The sequence below is a fragment of the Anomaloglossus baeobatrachus genome, chromosome 2 (genome assembly GCF_048569485.1).
Source record: "Anomaloglossus baeobatrachus isolate aAnoBae1 chromosome 2, aAnoBae1.hap1, whole genome shotgun sequence".
NCBI classification, from domain to species: Eukaryota; Metazoa; Chordata; class Amphibia; order Anura; family Aromobatidae; genus Anomaloglossus; species Anomaloglossus baeobatrachus.
The window spans coordinates 674959596-674979200 of NC_134354.1; the positions used below are offsets into that span (position 1 = coordinate 674959596).

A 19605-nucleotide genomic window follows, 5' to 3' on the forward strand; every position below is an offset into this window, starting at 1 on the left:
TAATAAAATTAGATTGAACATAACCAAAATATTTAACTTCTCTCTTTTGTGATGTATCTTTCTCTCATCATTTAAACATACCATCATAACTCCTCTAGTTACAAAAACATTCCTCGACCAGAACTGTGCAGCTAACTACAGACCGGTCTCTCACCTTCCCTTTATGTCTAAGCTACTGGAACGCTTGGTCCACTCTCGGCTAATTCGGTATCTCAATGAAAAATTCGCTTCTTGATTCCTTACAATCTGGTTTCCACTCTTTACACTCTACTAAAACAGCCCTTGCTAAAGTCTCTAATGACCTATTAACAACTACTTTCTATTGTTTCTCTCAGATCTCTCTGCCGCTTTTGACACTGTGGTTCACCAACTCCTTCTCAAAATGCTCGCTCTATCGGCCTCAAGTACACTGCTCTCTCCTGGTTCTCCTCCTATTTCTCTGACCACTGCTTCACTGTTTCCTTTGCCGGCTGTTACTCCTCTTCCCTTCACCTTTGGGGTTCCTGAAGGCTTAGTCTTGGGTCTCCTCCTCTTCTCTTTTTACAAAGAGACCAAAAGGTAAGCTTGAAGAAGCTGCAGAGTTCCCAAGCAAAGACTGGAGTATATGTCCATATAACTACTATAAGTCGTACATTTTATAAAGTTGGTTTTTATAGAAGCGTGACCAGAAAAAAAGTCTTTAATTACAGTCAAAAAAAGGAAGGCCCATTTTGATTTTGCCAAAAGACATGTAGGAGACTCCACAAATGTATTGAGAAAGGTGCTGTGATCAAATGAGACCAAAATTTAACTTTTTGGCCAGCAAGGTAAACGCTATTTCTGGAGCAAAACAAACACAGCTCATCCCACCAAAAACACCATCCACACAGTGAAACATGGTAGTGACAGCATTATGCTCTGGGGACATTTTTTGGCAGCAGGGACAGGTAAAATGGTCCGAGTCGAGGGGAAGATGGATGGTGCAAAATACAGGGATATCCTTGAGCAAAATCTGTTTCAGTCTGTCAATGATTTGAAAGTGGTACGGAGGTTGACCTTCCAACAAAACAATGACCAAAAGCATACTGCTAAAGCAACACTCGAGTGATTTAAGGGGATACATATAAATGTACTGGAATGGCCTAGTTAAAGCCCAGACCTTAATTCAGTTGAGGGGGGGGAGGGATACTTTTGCAAGGCATTGTGTATTCCTCTTGCTTTGCGCTTGTTTTTTGAGTTTTTACAGAGTTATTTTTATGGTAAAAATTGCCTGGCAACATGAATATCCAAGTCATTATGATTGTGGTGATAAATAAAAAACTAGACATTTGTTAAGTGATAAAAAAATGGGAGATTTGTAAAAGAAAAGAAAATTGTGTTGGTTTCACCATTTTTTGAGACCTGTACATTTTTATTAATTTGTCAATAAAGCTATGTAAGGGATTTTTCTCTGCATAGCAAGCTGACATTATTATTGCTACCATTGTTGAATAGATGTGACATTCTGCAAAAAAAACAAAAAAAAAAACAAAAAAAAACAACTATTTTTAGAGGAGGTGCAGTAATTAAAAACCCCAAAATTCTGGCATTTAGTTGTTTTTTTTTCTCTTTAAAGGCATTTATAGTACAAGTTTTTAACTTTATATTTTGATTATCTTGATGGCCTGTTTTTTTTATAGATGCAGTTATAGCAAACTTTTTTTTATTTCTTTATTGTTAAAGGGAATGCGTGTGGTTGTTATTTCAATTTTTTTAAACTTTTTTTTGCTTAAAATTTTAGTCCTATTTGCTCAGTTAAAGCACAACTCCAGCGTTTTAGTTTTTTTAAATTTAATTGGAATGGTGCTTTAAACCTAGGTCCCCTGTCCCTAATCCTATACTCACCCCTCCGCTCCTGTCTGTCTATTGGATCTTGTGATCTGCGGGCTGCTCCAGTATTTCATGGAGCAAGCCAGAAGTCACAACTCAATGTAAAGTCTATGAGAGCCTCATTCCGGGTCCCATAGAGTTGCATTAAGAGCTTGTGACTTAACATCTGTCCAGTCAGAAGTTGTGGTCACAAGATGGAGCCCTAGTATTGGCGCGGCACCACTACAGTGCTGGAAAAAAATGCTAAAGTGGTGCTTTGAATCTAAGTTTTAAACACTGCCGTCATTGATTGACAGCGGCATTTTACATATTTAAGCAGCATCGATCGGATGTATTTGCTGGGTATGACAAATAATGGAACACGACATAGCTTGTGCCGATATTTTATATGTTGGGAAGACGTTAAGAAAACCTATATGACTGTGAACTCATTATTTGACCAATTACATTATCTGCAACATCAGTGTGATTGGGAAGAAGTCTGTGTGTAACTCCAGCCCAAATCAAAATACTCTCTCCAGCTCTGTAGCGCATTAACAGATACAGAATTACTTGCTATTTATCCACCAACAGGACCTCACCTTAGGTGGCTATACCTCATTTAAGCTTTATTCGCTCATAGAGGTGGTGCATCCTTTAGCGGCACTTTAGATGCCCTACACACACACTTAACAGAGCGACTGTATGAATAAAGGGTGCTTTACACGCTGCGACATCGCTAGCGATTGCTAGCGATGTCGTGCGCGATAACACCCGCCCCCGTTTTACCTGCGATATGTGGTGATCACTGCCGTAGCGAACAATATCGCTATGGCAGAGTCACACGCACATACCTGCTTAGCGACGTCGCTGCAGACACCGAACAATCTCTCCTTTAAGGGGGAGCTGCGTTCGGCGTCACAGCGATGTCACAGCGGCGTCACTAAGCGGCCGCCCAGTAGCAGAGGAGGGGGCGGAGATGAGCGGCTGGAACATCCTGCCCACCTCCTTCCTTTCTCATTACCGGTGGACGCAGGTAAGGAGATGTTCGTCGTTCCTGCCGTGTCAAACACAGCGATGTGTGATGCCGCAGGAACGACGAACAACCAGCAGCATGCACCATTAACGATATTATGAAAATGAGCGACGTGTCAACGATCAACGATTTTTGACGTTTTTGCGATCGTTGATCATCGCTCCTAGGTGTCACATGCTGCGATGTCGCTAACGACGCCGGATGTGAGTCACTAACGACGTGACCCTGACAATATATCGTTAGCGATGTCGCAGCGTGTAAAGCACCCTTAAGACCGCAAAAGATCGAAGCATCACAGTTAAGTCGCTGTTTTGTGTTGCTGTCCTTAGCATTTGTGTATGTAATAAAGAGATTGCATTTTCAAGTGAGAGTGTGCAGCATTTTACATTGATCTTTATTTGAAGGGATTTAGGACTCCAATTTGCATGCATCTCCATTACCCATACCGTGTGCACGCCATATTTTTTATTACAAATCATAATCCTGGCATGGCGCCAATGCTGTAGTTTATTCACATTGTAGCTGGAGGCTAGATATATTGATTTAAATCATAACCAGCATAGGATTGATCATGAAATGTTGTTGCAGTATCTGCACTAGGCGTCTTCAGAAGATAAATGACAGGCCCACACCAGGGCCTGGGGGTTACTCGTTACCGGGCTGGCTCTGTGCTGCTCGGAGGCGGTCACGGTGACAGAGCCCGGTATCGTTTTAATAAATGGCGGTGGGGATATTTATATGGAATATGTCGTGATGTCACCTGTGGTATGCGGCAAGATAGGTGCTGCCACTGCTGTTCCATTCCCCTGAGGTTGGTGGTGACGCAGCAGAGTTGGATTAGCTCTCCACAGGTAGAGCTGGGCCCCAGGAATGTTGGGAGTAGTAGTCTTTCCGGATGATGGAGGGACTTAATGTTGGGGTGCAGGACAGAGGACGCCGGCAATAACTGAACAACACAGGGGCCGTAGTTTCCTTTACCTTTTACTCGGTAGTAGATGATACAGGTCCAGGAGACTGGTCCAACTGGTAATGGAGGTCCGGTCAGCCTGGAAGCAATTGAGGGCATTCACTTAGCTGGGTGGGTTCAGAGGCCTTCCTTCTTGCGCTGTGATGTGTGGGTCCCTGTGGCTTGAAGCTACGTTGTGACCCTCTTCCTTGTGTCGGTTCTGGTTCTCCCCAGTATGGCAAGCAGCGCGAGCCTTTACTGGTGCCGCTTCTTCTGCGATCACTGCTCCTGACTCTACTATGCTGCTGTGCCCCAGGCGCTCTGTGGGCCAGAAGACCTGCAGTCTCCTGCCCTCCGGATTTAGCTGCGAGGACTTCAGTACCCTCGCAGCCTCGGACTCCGGTGTCTGGTTCTCTGCGCTCGGCCCTGAGGAAGCTATATCACAGCTTCCTTGTCAGTAACCGTCTTCTCTCCACTCCGGACTTGTTCTGTCTTGTTTAGTTTCCCGTTTGTGTGTTTCTGTTGCTAACCCCTCCTCCAGCCCAGAATGCATAGGGAAGCTCCCCTGAAACCAGGTTCTTGAGCTCACCCTTCTGGTCTGGAGTTAGGAAGTATTGAGTGCTGGTGCACCTAGCATGGGGAACCCCCCTCTTGTTTCCAGGTATAACATCACTCCCTGTAAGGAGGGCAATGTTACTGTGGCAACCGGACCACTGGGGTGCCACACAAACATTAAGTTGTTATCGCATCTATCACACTTACCAACTGCAACATCATTGAGACACTTTCCCAAGAGGCTTCTCGAATGTTTTCACCTCCATCGACCAGTCCTTGGTAACCCTATAATGACAATTCCCTTTAATGAGTATTCAGTGCAATCATCCTGCCAACTTGTGTAGAGCAAAATTAAAGAAACTTGAAGGAATTCCATCACCCTCAAAACTGAATTTTAACTACATGGATATTCATAAAGGGCACTTAGACACCATAAAAGTCATAGTTGTACTGTAGATCTTAGTAATTTAGCTTGATATAAAACCAGTTTAATTAGATGGGTAAATGAAGGGCTTTGGGTGTACCCTTGGCACGGCCAAGAGCTTAGTGCACCTCCTTAAATACCATCCTGACCCCTTCCCTCATGAAGATTCACAGCGCATATTTTAGAGCGCTGCCTGATTTACATCTCACAAGATTTCCCATTTTTTACAAGAGCACACTGTAGGCACGTCACACAGACGACTGGGAGATCCCGTGAGTTAGGAACTAACATAGTGGGCACCAAAACAAAAAAGGGAATATCTCCACAAGAAACAGAGGGACAAATTTAAAAACAGATTCAAGGGATTTGGGCAAAGTAACAAAAAAAAAATAAAAAATGAAGAGCCTGGAAACAGAGATACACACCTCATGTACAAAGAAGACTTTGGCACCTGTATAAATTCCCACTCGTACCACCGCTCGCACAGCTGCATTCATTCCTGGTGATAAATACAATATGGATTATTTTCAATGTCTAGAAAATCTACAATATTATTGCTGCAAACGGCTCACAATATAATATTACAGACAAACTTGTTCATTGATTTAAAAGGATAGTGACAAATTTATAATTTACTCCTATCGATGGGATAATGAGTAACTGACTGTTCAGTGAAGTTCGGACCACTGGCATCCCCATCCATCCAAAAACGGAGCTCTGCCTAGCCCCATTTCAGTGAGGTGGAAATCCCATAAATAAAAATGGAGCTGAGCGCACCCCTGCTCCATTTATTGTCTGTGGCACTGCTGTATATACTTGATCCCATGGACACTGACTAGAGATGAGATGCGCATGTTGGTCCTCCTCTGTATTCAGGATAGTTTGGGATCCTAGTCACGGGGTTTCCAACTTGGAGTTTTTACTTTTTATGGACAGCTTATTTAAAAATTGACGTTCAGTCAACATTTTATATGGACACATTGTAGTTCACTAATAAATCATTGGCAACCCTGAAAATTCAAAATACATCTTTAGTCCTGCAACACAAATAGGAGTATGAAATCGTCATACCAAGCATTGAGTAAAAACATTGAAAATGACTTACAGAGCCCACACTTAATTATGGCGCACCGTGTTTTGGCTTAAGACTATCCACACTAGTGAGCTGGTAAACATTTTGCCTTTTTGAACCCTGCCCAGTGGTCTCACGTCTAGCAGTGTGTAAGTTATTCGTTATCCTACCCTAGCATCATCAAGCTCAACATGAATGCATCCCTACTTAAAGGAAATCTGTCAGGTCAATATAGAGTTAATCTGCAGGTAAATAGAGTTAGGAAGGTGCCTGGCCACCTAACTGAAAGTGCGGCTCCCGGTAGAAAATGAACTTTATACTAGAAGAGGAGATGGACGCCGAGTCCCCGATAGTGAAAGGTATGTTCATATTTCATTCCAAGCTCACAAATTACTATCCTTACACTGGGTAGATTCCAGTCCCCCTACTACTACAGAATTAATACCTAAAATAAATAATAGAAGACTTGAAAAAGTAGTTTATCAAAAAAGAAATGCACTGCACACATTCAAAAAAAGTTCGGAAAAATGGTTGGTTACCCTGGGATTGCCTTCTAGTATTTTAGTAAGAGAACGGATGGATGATGCAGGTGTACCTAAATGAAAACGGACACAGATTACATTTGGCTTTCAACATAAACCTATATTAGTGAGATGCGTGTGTGTGTGTGTGGGGGGGGGGGGCTGTCAATTTTACTTTGCCAAAAATAGAATATACTGTTAAATATAGTTTACTATTTCCAGCTTGACTCTCAGTATGTTCATAAGAAATATGCAACCTTTAAATTGTGTTAGATGGATAGTGCCTTAAAGGGGTATTCCTATCTCCAAGATCCTATCCCAATATGTAGTAGGTGTAGTAATAATAATATTAGCAAATGCTTCCAAATAGAAATGTAGTATAGTTCTCCTGATTCACTATGTCACTTACCTCATGTTCAGGGCATTGCAGAACCTTAGGTATCCGTGGTTATGACCACACATAGTCACAGATAGTTAGGTATCCGTGATTACAACCACGAGAAACTAAGGACCTGCAATGGCCTGAACATGAGGTAAGTGACATAGTGAATCCGGAGTACTATACTACATTTCTAACTGGAGACATTCACTAATATTATTATTATTAATTATTATTATTAATAATAATTATTACACCAACTATATATTGGGATAGGCTCTTGGAGATCAGAATACCCCTTTAAGTATTATTATATTTCTTTTTAGTGTTTGTGTTTTGTTACATTTTGTAAAATAGAAAATATAATGTAGTTTTTCAATAAAAATGATCTGATTTAAAAAATGAACTTTATTCCTGCCGGGAGCGGCCAGCTTCAGTCATAGAGGAGTTCGGATGTGGCTACAGTCACTGCTCACAGCACTGGGAGTGACGGCTGTGAGCAGCCTGGGCAATGACTGATAGCCAGCCCTGACTGACAGCAGGCACTGTACAAATGCAATGCAGAGTCAACGCCTTCACTGCGGAGTGTTTCCAGCTGCGGCTCACAGTATGGTGAGCAGTGACTGTAGCTGTGCCAGGCACGCCTGTATGATTGAAAGTTGTCATCTCCCAGAAGGAATAAAGTTTATCTTCTCCTGGGTGCCACAGTTTCAGCGCAGCGACCAGGCACCTTTATAACACCATTAACCTGCAGAGCAACCAATATCTGCAGATTAGTATTGTTATGTGATGTGACAGGTTGCCTTTAAAAGATCAATACTAAAAGAGAATATAGCACCAGTGAGGAAAAATATCTAAAACTTAGCTTTTATTTAGCTTTTTTTAAAATTTATGATAATAATTATAAAACACACTTAGGATCGCCCTGCGGGTAGCCAAGGTACGTGTTCCCACGCTGTGACAAATAATCCTTGGAGCAACACCATAGGGAGTAACAATTATGTGTAGTACAGGTATCAGGAACTGTCATACATAAAGCATTAAGAGAATATTGGACAGAGGTCCCGTTATCAAAAATGCAAATTATGGGAAACTGATTATATCAGCTCCATAGAAACAGCCAGATATACCCCGTCCCCCTTTTTTTCAGGGATTACACACACATAATATAATAAATCGAAAAACACGGAAAGATCTCACCCATCAGGAGGACCTTCTGATGTTTGGTACAGCAATTTGTCTTTAGGAGGGATCACAGAGGGGCTTGTGGTCCAGGCTTTGTATAACTTGCCCTAGACCCCCTTGTCTCCCGTCCTTACAAGGACAGTCCACATCTGAACCTGTGGACTTGGGTTTTGCAGCATTTGGTGTCTGGACTCTGCAGGTCACACACCACTCTTTGACCCACTATATGATCTTTCATGCTTGGACCCCTGAGGAGTCACTGAGAGTGACGAAACGCGTCGGGAGGCATGTGGGACAAGTTTCTATAGGGACACAGGTTCAGAGGTTCAGATGTGGACTGTCCTTGTAAGGACGGGAGACAAGGGGGTCTAGGGCAAGCCAAAAACATGTGCCAGGAATCTGCGTTGAAGGTGTGACACCGGAAACATTCCAAAGAGAGTAATCTACCCCTCCGATGACACCTTGATGAGGTTACTTATGCTAGGTGAATTTGTCATTTTATTGTTCAGTGAAGTGGAGACATAAAGGGGGATTCCAAGATGTCCTCCCCATTAATAGTCGGAATATAGAGCTTCTATTTATCTTTCACAATCATTGAAGTAGAACCAATATCTATTAATAGCACATAGATGTACAGAGCTGATATGAGACCTTGCGGGACTTGTGACTTAAGGATACCCAACAATGAGAAGGTAGATATGGTCACCATTACATTTTGTGAATGCAATTGTGATTGGAGAGCAGATCTTAATTGAAGATATCTAAAGAATTGGGAACTCGGCACATAATATAATCCAATTTTCATTGTTACAAACAGCCACATACTGTGGAAATATCTGCCATTTCAGCAGAATGTAGAGATCTCTCCTCAATAGAACTAGAGCGGTGTTTCCAATTTTAGTACATTACCAAACAAATTAGCACTCTGTAGCCATGGAAATATTACATGTAGGGATTGCTTCACTCACACCCCTACAATCTATACTAAACTATGCTGCCCGACTAATCCACCTGTCCCCCCGCTACTCCCTGACCTCTCCTCTCTGCCAATCCCTGCACTGGCTTCCCATTGCCCAATGACTCCAGTTCAAAACCCTAACCATGACCTACAAAGCCATCTTTGTCTCCTCCACAACTTGTCTCCTCCCTACATCTCTGACCTAGTCTCCAGGTACTTACCTACACGTAACCTTCGATCCTCACAAGATCTCCTTCTCTACTCCCCTCTCATCTCCTCTTCCCACCATCGCATCCAAGATTTCTCCCATGCCTCCCCCATACTCTGGAATGCTCTGCCTCAACACATCAGACTTTCGCCTACCTTGACAAGCTTCAAAAGGAACCTGAAGACCCACCTCTTCCGACAAGCCTACAACCTGCCATAACCCTCAGTCTGATACAGCGCCGCACAATCAAGCTCTACCCTCACCTACTGTATCCTCACCTGTCCCTTGTAGACTGTGAGCCCTCGCGGGCAGGGACCTCTCTCCTACTGTACCAGTCTGTGCCTTGTATTGTTTATGAATATTGTACATGTCCATATTATGTATACCCCTTTCACATGTAAAGCGCCATGGAATTGATGGTGCTATAATGAAAATAATAATAATTGCTGTGTGTATTAAGTCCAAATATGGCTACAAAAGCTCAACTAAGCATAAGAAAAGCCATCATTACTCTCAGAAATGCAGGTCATTCAATACTGAAATTTGAAGAACTTATTCAATTGTAGTGGCAAAACCATTAACCTTTTTGATGAAACAAACTGTAACAAGGATCACCAGACAAAACCAGGTATCGCTACTGTACAGGATTAGTACATTCTTATTCCCAGTCTTGGAAATTGTAAATTACTGGTCCTTTAGATTAAAGTTCAAGCATGAGACAAATCACAACTCGTAGAAGACTGAATCAAGTCTTCATTGTAGAAGTGCCTCCTAGAAACATTAGAAGAAGGGACTTGATTGGGCCCAGAAACAAAAAAGTACTGGCATACTGACAATCTGTAACTTTATCTAATGACTTCAAATATGAGATTTTTAGGTTTGAGACTTCGATAGAGACAGAGGAGATGAACGGGTAAATGGCATACGGTTTCCTCCACGAAACACCATAATGAGCACGACATTGTTGGGGTGCTTTGTTGGTAAAATCTTGGTAAATTTATACTAAAATAATGACACCAAAACAGCATTCTGCAGCTACACAGTGAAATTATTTTTTGCTTTACAGTGCAATAAAGCAGACCTCCAGGCTAACAAAGAGAGCAATGGAGTGCTGTGTCCTCCAAAGTTCCTTGACCTCAACCAAATAGACATGACATGGGGATATTTTTGACTGCAGAGAAAAGGAAACCAAGCCAACAAGTGTTCGGCATACATGGGAACATCTTCAAGGAAATTCATCCATGTAGACTACCTTAAGGCCCCGTCACACTAAGCAACATCGCTAGCAACATCGCTGCTAACGAACAACTTTTGTGACGTAGCAGCGATGTTGCTAGTGATGTCGCTGTGTGTGACATCCAGCAACAACCTGGCCCCTGCTGTGAGGTAGTTTGTTGTTGCTGAATGTCCTGGGCCATTTTTTAGTTGTTGCTGTCCCGCTGTGAAGCACAGATCGCTGTGTGTGACAGCGAGACAGCAACAACTAAATGTGCAGGCAGCAGGAGCCGGCTTCTGCAGAGGCTGGTAACCACAGTAAAGATCGGGTAACCAAGAAGCCCTGTCCTTGGTTACCCGATATTTACCTTCGTTACCAGCCTCCTCCGCTCTCACTGTCTGTGCCGGCTCCTGTTCTGTGCACATGTAGCTGCAGGACACATCGGGTTAATTAACCCGATGTGTGCTGTAGCTAGGAGAGCAGGGAGCCAGCGCTAAGCGGTGTGCGCTGCTCCCTGCTCTGTGCACATGTAGCTGCAGCACACATCGGGTAATTAACCCGATGTGTGCTGTAACTAGGAGAGCAGGGAGCCAGCGCTAAGCGGTGTGCGCTGCTCCCTGCTCTCTGCACGTGTAGCTGCGTGCGCTGGTGGTAACCAAGGTAAATATCGGGTTGGTTACCCGATATTTACCTTAGTTACCAAGCGCAGCATCTTCCACGTGGCGCTGGGGGCTGGTCACTGGTTGCTGGTGAGCTCACCAGCAGCTCGTGTAGCGACGCTCCAGCGATCCCTGCCAGGTCAGGTTGCTGGTGGGATCGCTGGAGCGTTGCAGTGTGACATCTCACCAGCAACCTCCTAGCAACTTACCAGCGATCCCTATCGTTGTTGGGATCGCTGGTAAGTTGTTTAGTGTGACTGGACCTTTATAGGTTGGTTCAGATAATCACAAGTGTATACTAAGCTGTCATCAAGAATAAGGAAATGCATAGGGCTTTTTTTCCCTTGAAAATGTATTCATATACCTATGACATTTCCACATTTTTACCGTTAAACCCACAAACGTAAATGTATTTTATTTTATTGAGATTTTATGTCATATACCAACACTAACTAAATTAATGCATAGTTTGTTTTTAATATTTTAAAATATAAAACTGAAATTTATGATATGCATTTGAATTTGACCCCCTGAAGTCTGATACCACTAAATAAAATCCTCAGTGACCAATTATCTTCAGGAGTCACCTAATTAGTAAATTGAGTCCACCTTTGTGTAATTTAATCTCAGTATAACTACAGCTGTTCTGTGAAGGCCTCAGATGTTTATTTGAGAAAATTAGGGATCAAACAGCATCATGAAAACCAAGCAACACACCAGACAGGTCAGGGATAAAGTTGTGGAGAAGAATAAAGCAGGGTTAGGTTATAAAAAATAAATTGCTCAAGCTCTGAACAGCTCACAGACCACTGTTCATTCCATCATCCAAAGTGGGAGAGTATGACACAACCACAAACCTACCAGTCATGGTCATTCACCTAAACTGACATCCCAAGCAAGGAGAGCACTAACTAAAATTACAACCAAATACAGGGTGGAGAGAATTTATTACTAGAACTTATTAGTGCAACATTGATCTTCTCTTTTCCTAGATAAATATAAGGTCTAGGTTAGCACAATCTTCACTTGAGTCTTTTAATAAGATTTTTACTCAATGTATTTGTATGCATACCAGGGGAATGTTCCCTCTATTTCTGTCATTATTTTATGGTTGTAAAATATTTCAAAAATTTTCAAAAATAAAAAGTTGATAAAAAAAATACAACCAAGAGGCCCATGATCACTCTGGAGGGGCTGCAGAGCTCAGGTGGGAGAATCTGTCCACAGGAGAGCTATTAGTTGTATACTCCACAAATCTGGCCTTTATGGAAAAAAGGCAAATAAGAAAGACATTTTATTAAAGCAAGCCAAAAGCAGTCCTGTTGGCAGTTTGTAGAAAGCCATATACAAGACACAGTTGGCATGTGGAAGAAGGTGTTCTGGTCAGATGAGACCAAAGTAGAACTTTTTGGGCTAAATGCAAAACACTATGTGTGGTTGAAAACTAACACTACACATCACCCTGAGAACACCATACCCACCGTCACACATGGTGGCAGCATCATGCTGTGGGGAGGCTTTTCTTTAGCAGTGACAGGGAATCTGAAAACAGTTGATATAACGATGCATGGAGTAAAATCCAGGGCTATCCGAGTGGAAAATTTGGTAGAAGCAGCAAAATACAACACTGGGGTGTAGGTTTTCCTTCAAAGAGATGGTTTAGATCAGAGGTCTCAAAACACGCGGCCCCTGAGGCTGCTTGTTGTGGCCCCAGTGCCCGCAGACACCGTGATGATCGCCGGCACCGGCAGAGCTTTACTACAGTTGATGCATTTGCGGCACAGCGCGTGCAGCTCTGGAGCTCACACAGGTCCCGGCTGTTTAACCAATTGTATTTTCCCTGCTCTCCACGCCCATAATCTCGCCCACCTCTTTCCACTGAAGTCGGTGCTGAGAGGTGGGCAGGCTTATGGGCACAGTGATCACCTGGCCGCTGGCTTGGAGCATCTTCTGGGCGATGGATCCCCCACTGGGCCCCTGACAGTCTCTCCTCCAGCATACAGCACATATGCTGCATGTTCCATTCATCAGAATGGGGAAAAAATGCTGAGCACAGCCATCCCCACTCTCACTGCTCCGGAGCCTCACAGGAGTAAGCCCCACCTACTAGGGGTAAGCCCCGCCCACCGGCATGGAGCTGCTGTGCTGAGGAGTCTCAGGCCTGTGCAAGGAGTGCTTCAAAAACTTGAGAGACTTCTGAGGACTTTGTATCCCTCTCTCCTGCACTGCCATTGCTCTGTAGTCAGCAGTAGCAGGAGGCTCCAAAGGAACACAATGCGACCTGAAGTGAGTACTGCTCTCTTCTATCCTCCTATTTGCCTCTCACAGCTGCACTCCTCTGCCCCCTCCCCTACAGCTGCACTATCCTGCCCCCCTCCCCCACAGCTGCACTGTACTTCCTCCACAGCTGCACTGTCCTGCCCCCTCCACCACAGCTGCACTATCCTGCCCCCTCCCCCACAGCTGCACTGTCCTGCCCCTCCCCCACTGCCCTGTAACTGAGAATATGCCTCACCGCTGTCCTGTGATGGTGGCTGGGTCTCCTAATCTTCATGGTTTGCTGTTAGACATCCAACTTTCTTATTTCTTTGTATATACAGTGTGTACAAAATGCTCACATATACAGTATATAAAGAGAAATCTAATGTATATGGCTGCATTTGTGTGAATGTGTACATGTGTGGCATTTTTAAATTCAGATACTACAAAAGCAGAATACTAAAAGGGCCAAAAAACCCTTTTAAAAATACCAAAACTCGTGTACCATTAAAAAAAACAACTACCACTTTTAGATGCAACATGAATAAATCTATGTCATTTATAGAACAATATAATGTACAGAAAAAAATAAAAAGATGGATAGGGCTATATACCAGGATGGGGAACAAAGATACAAGCATGGGATTGGAAAGCTGGGTGCTGAGGGAAAGAGGCTCTTTCCCTCAGCACCCAGCTTTCCCATTGTTACGTAATCACCGGAGTCCGCTCCATCGACTTCTGCTCCGATAGCCAGGCGACGCCGTGTTCCTGCCGTGGATAGTGCTGGTGATGGGAGAGGAGTCGATGCCAGCGGCGCCGGCTCCGCTCATCCACTGGTCTGGGTTTCCTGGGGATCTGCAGTGCCACTGGCTGACTGTAGGTGGCGGGTGTCTCCCAGCGGAAGTACCATCATTCAGCTCCAGCCTATGGGAAGACACCACACCCTTTTTAATGCCCCTCCTGTCTGCTGACCTCTGCCAGAGATAGTTCTGAAAATTCTGGCTCCTATTTCGTCCTGTTCTGTGATTTTGTGTGCTGATTACCGCTTGTTTCCTGATTACGTCTCCTGCCTGCTATTTTTGTACCTCGCTGCCCGATCCGGTTTTGACCTCTGCTTGTCTCTGATTACGTCCCTGCCTGCCGATTCTGTCCCTGTTCCGCAATTCCTGGTTTGACCCTGCCTGACGACTACTCTCTCAGACTGCAGCCTTCCAGAGGTAGTAATCTCCAGGGCCCTGTGTAATTCCAAATCCCTGTATAGAGTTAAAGGGTTTCAGGGTTCTGGGGGTCCTGCTTGGTGAGTGGCTTCCCTCTAGGCTGTCCATTACAGCCGATCTGAGTCTGTGGATCCAGCCAGACGTTACACCTATGCTCTGCTATACATTTTTCCCTCAGCACCCAGCTTCCCATGCTCTGATATCCCTCAGAACCCAGATTTCATATATTCTGATATCTATCTTGTCCTCAGCGCCCAGCTGGGTCACCCGCCCATGCTCTACTATACATCTTTCTCTTAGCACTCAACTTTCCCATATTTTGCTATACATCTTTCCCTCACCACCCAGCTTTCCCATGCTCTGATATCAAGGGCAAGCTGGGTGCTGAGGGAAAGTTGGAAGGCAGAGCACTGGAAACCTGGGTGCAGAGGACAAGATGGATATCAGAACATGGAAAGCTGGGTGCTGAGGGAAAAAGGGATATCTGAGCATGGGAAAGCTAGCTGGGTACTGAGGGAAAGGCCAAGTGTACTCATCCTGTACCCAGAGGGGGGACCCTGGTCTTAATTTTTCACTGGGGCCCATCGAACTCTAGTTACACCCCTGCTCTGCGCTATACCAATGTCAAGCAGGCAACATCGCTGTTTGAAATTATCTGCTTGCATGTGAATGGTAGAGAACTGAGAGCTCCTAAGTGCATGCTGCGCCGCAAATGACTCAACTGTTGTAAAGTCCTGTCGGCGCCGGCCCCCTGCATAGTAACGCGATCGTCACAGGGTCTACGGGTCTGCAGGCCACAACAAGCAGTTAAGAGAAAACGGAGGAAAGGTGAGAAGAATCTTTTTTTTCTCTGTGTTTATGTTAAGAACGGCATAATAGGGAACTAGGATGAGGACTGGAAACATTACTACTTGGGCACAATGCTACAAGGATGGGCACAATGCTACAAGGATGGGCACAATGTTACAAGGATGCGCACAATGCTACTTTGCACAAGGATGGGCACATCACTACTGGACAAAAGATGGGCACATTACTACTGGGCACAAGAAAGATAAAAAAAAGTTTTTACCATTAAAAATGCTTTTTTACATATAAACTTAGCAAAAAATGTTCACAAAAGGTGATCCAAAAGGTGTATAGAAGAAAATACGTGGAATCACTAAAATGTCACTTGGCCCTGCAAAGAATGCGGCCCCCCAAATAATTTTTCTATGTGCGGTCCATACACCCAGACGAATTTGAGACCCCTGGTTTAGATCAAAGCATATTCATGTGTTTGAATGGCCCAAGTCCAGGCCTAAACTCCATTGAAAATCTGTGGAAAGACTTAAAAATTGCTGTTCACAGATGCCTCCATCCAATCTCACTGAGGTAGAATGATTTTGCAAGAAAGAATGGGCATACATTTCAGCTTCTAGATGTGCAAAGCTGGTAGAGACACTCCCCAAAAGACTTGCAGCAGTAATTGTAGTGAAAAATGAGCCTACAAAAAGGCTCAGGGGGTTGAATACACATCTTCCAGATTTACATAAGTGTTGGTAGATCACATAAAATTCCAATAAAATACATTTAAGTTTATTGGTTTATTGTGAAAAATTTGGAAAAGTTCACAGGGTATGAATACTTTTTAAAGGCACTGTATATTTATATATACACTGACAAGTAAAACGGTAAAGTTTTGGACTTTTGACTTTCAGGTTCCAACTCTCACCATCCAGTACAGCTTTGAGAGTGAGACTACGTTAAGTTTATAGACTACTAGCTGTAGCACCCGGCGTTGCCCGGGATAGTAACGATCTCTCTGTTCCTCTCCCAGTCTCTCTCTGTCTCCCTACTATCATCTTGGCTATCTCACATGTAAATTTGCCTTGCAATTATTTAGCATATAATTAGTTATGCAGATTCTTCCAATGTCACTGCATTGTTACTGCTTTGCTTCTACTAATCTAAATTTTAAAAAATTTTTTTATTCTGTTAGTTTTTTTTTGAAAATCCACCTTTGGCTTTCAAACAGTCTGAATTCTTCTGGGCATGCTCTTGATCAGATTCTGACATGTCTCAACCGAAATCTGATCCCAGGTCTCTTTTATCCTTTCCCAATCTTGGTGTATACTTGGTCAACTCACTTGTGTATGTATACAGCTTTTTCTTCAACGCTACCCAAAAATGTTTGATTGGGTTGAGGTCTCGGGACTGTGAAGGCAAATCCAGCACCTCTACTTCATTGCCATTGAACCCTTTTTTGCCTGTCTCGACAAATATTTTGGGTCGTTGTCGTGCTTGAACACTATGTCTTCCTTTTCATACCCATAACACTCGAGTGTATGAAGTAATGTGTCTTGTAGGATACCAACATAAAGCTCAGCACTGAAACCATCATTGATCCTGGTCAATTATTCAATACCTTTGGCTGTGAAACAACCCCATATCATCAGGGTTCCTTTACTGAAGTTGAGAGTTCCTTCAATTTCTCGATCCGTTAGCCCCTTTTTCCCTTGTTTCTTCCAGACCCATTTGCACCCATCAGAGCCTATTGACTTTCGACTCATCACTCCAAATCACCCATTTCCAATCTTCTATGTCCACTTTTTGTACTTTTTTGCAAACTCAATGCAACGCTTATGATGATATTCAAGTGGAGGCTTCTTCACCTTTTTTTCAGGCCACCATTCCAGATTTGTATGACGTGCATTGCATGGACATCTGTGTTCTCACTATTATGAAACATACAAGCCACCTTCACTGCCGTGTTTGTCACGCCAGAACTGATAGACCACCTTGTGATGAGCAGACTTGTTGACTCTGATATTTTGCCTGGCTTGTCCACCTCTTAAGAGGCTTTTGAGTGGATGAATGGACTTCATTTCGTATTCTTCCAACTGTCATGGCACTTACATGATAAGTTTGGCAATTTTCTTTGCGGAGAGACTACTTACCATGGTCTGGATGATGTAGTTTCAGTTTTCTTGAGAAATCTTCTTAATGGCTGCTATTGTATTGGAACCAGTGACCTTTCACTTTGGAATTAACCTAATAAAATACTGAGCTATTAGGGAATGTGAAAACAGGTTGTAATGTGTAGTATACAGGAAGAAAAACAATTTTAAAACATCAGAAGCAAAACAGTAACAATGCAGTGACATGACATGCATAACTAATCATATGCTGAATAGTTGCAAGTCAGATTTATGTATGAGATAGCCAAGATGATTGTCTATAAAATAAAGGTAATCTCACGCTCAAAGATCTAGTGGATGATGAGATATGGAGTCTGAAAGTCAAAAGTTCAAAACATTGTTACCCTTTTGCTTGTCAGTGTATAATAATAATAATAATAATAATAATAATAATTTTATTCATTTATATAGCGCTATCAATTCCATAGCGCTTTACATACATTTGCAACACTGTTCCCATTGGGGGCTCACAATCTAGAGTCCCTATCTGTAGGTCTTTTGAGTGTGGGAGGAAACTGTAGAACCCGGAGGAAACCCACGCAAACATGGGGAGAACATACAAACTCCTTGCAGATGTTGTCCTTGGTGGGATTTGAACCCAGGACCACAGCGCTGCAAGACTACAGTGCTAACCACTGAGCCACCGTGCCGCCCGTGTATATAATAGTTTTGAATTGCATTACCTTTTTCGTCGGTATAAAGTTCTATTAGTATTATTTCTTAGTTCAACTTAATTCATGTATTTATTTTCAATAGGAAAAGTAAAAAATATCTATATCTAATATATAAAGCTGAGTGTATGTGTATGTATGTGTGTGTGTGTGTGTGTATGTCCGCTAAAGGAATCCACACTGTCGCATTTACAATCACGAAATTTTGCACAGACGCCTCATGTGACCCAGGGAGCGTCGTAGTCTATGTTTTGACAGAAAAATGTAACCCCGTGCTTTACAGTTAGTCTCTAAAATTCTGCCACCATTAAACTGAATGGAAGTGGGAGCTATAGGTTATTTATAGCAACTGTCAGTGGTTGCTATAGGAACAAAATAAATTGTTAGTTGAAGCTTAAGTGTGAGGTTATATGATGTCTGTGGAGAGACAGAAAAAGACAGACAGACAGAGACAGATGGGGAAAGAGACAGCCCTGGAAAGAGACAGCCCTAGAAAGAGGCAGACGGGCAAAGAGGCAGACGGGCAAAGAGGCAGACGGGCAAAGAGGCAGACGGGCAAAGAGGCAGACGGGCAAAGAGGCAGCCGGGCAAAGAGGCAGCCGGGCAAAGAGGCAGCCGGGCAAAGAGGCAGCCGGGTAAAGAGGCAGCCGGGCAAAGAGACAGACCTGGAAAGAGACAGACCTGGAAAGAGACAGACCTGGAAAGAGACAGACCTGGAAAGAGACAGACCTGGAAAGAGACAGACCTGGAAAGAGACAGACCTGGAAAGAGACAGACCTGGAAAGAGACAGACCTATACAGACGGAAAAGAGACAGACAGACACAAACAGAGATGGAGAGAGACAGACAGATACAGAGATGGAGACAGATAGACTGATACAAATACAGACAGAGATAGAAATAGTCAGACAGAGACATAGACACAGACAGACAAGGAAAGAGAGAGACACAGACAGAGACTGGGAGAGAGACAGAGAGACAGTTACTATCCCGGGCAACGCCCAGGTACTACAGCTAGTATATATATATAAAATAGCAAAAAACCAGAATGAAACAGGGGTTCCCTTGCTGGTTTCCCACGCTGGTACTAACCTGAGTTCAAACCATTGGGCTGGTATTACAATGGCCATTATAATGTTCTAAATACTTCGATTTATGTTATAAGGTAGAATTTATTTTGGTTTTTCACAGTGTGCGGCTGGTCTTTTTTGTCATACATATACACACACACACAGATACATACACTTTTGATATAGTGCTGTCCAGATTGCAAGCAGTCGGCTTGAAATCTCCTGTCATAACACCTTGTTGTATGTTGTTGTTATACTCCCAAAGTCATCTTGCAGATAAGTTGTCCGCTTGAATTCCCCTGTGTGTTCTTTAGGTCTTACTGGGGTTGACTAGTACTATATATATATATATATATAAAAATTATTTGTCCAAACCTTTCATTGTCACTGTATATCTTTTTCACTTTTCTGCATGATTCTGTCTCTACCTGTTGTTTTTGCC

The 19605-nt window shown here is 43.2% G+C and overlaps 1 protein-coding gene across 2 annotated transcripts in view; it reads right to left on the reverse strand.

The window, feature by feature from the left end:
* PFKM (phosphofructokinase, muscle) overlaps positions 1 to 19605 on the reverse strand; it is a 144985-nt gene that overhangs the window by 89831 nt on the left and 35549 nt on the right. For both annotated transcript variants that reach the window (XM_075337144.1, XM_075337143.1), the window contains 2 exons: positions 5214 to 5287; positions 4572 to 4649 (listed from right to left, as the gene is read on the reverse strand). In XM_075337144.1, the coding sequence (XP_075193259.1) occupies positions 4572 to 4649; positions 5214 to 5287 (152 nt within the window). The remainder of the gene's footprint in view (positions 1 to 4571; positions 4650 to 5213; positions 5288 to 19605) is intronic.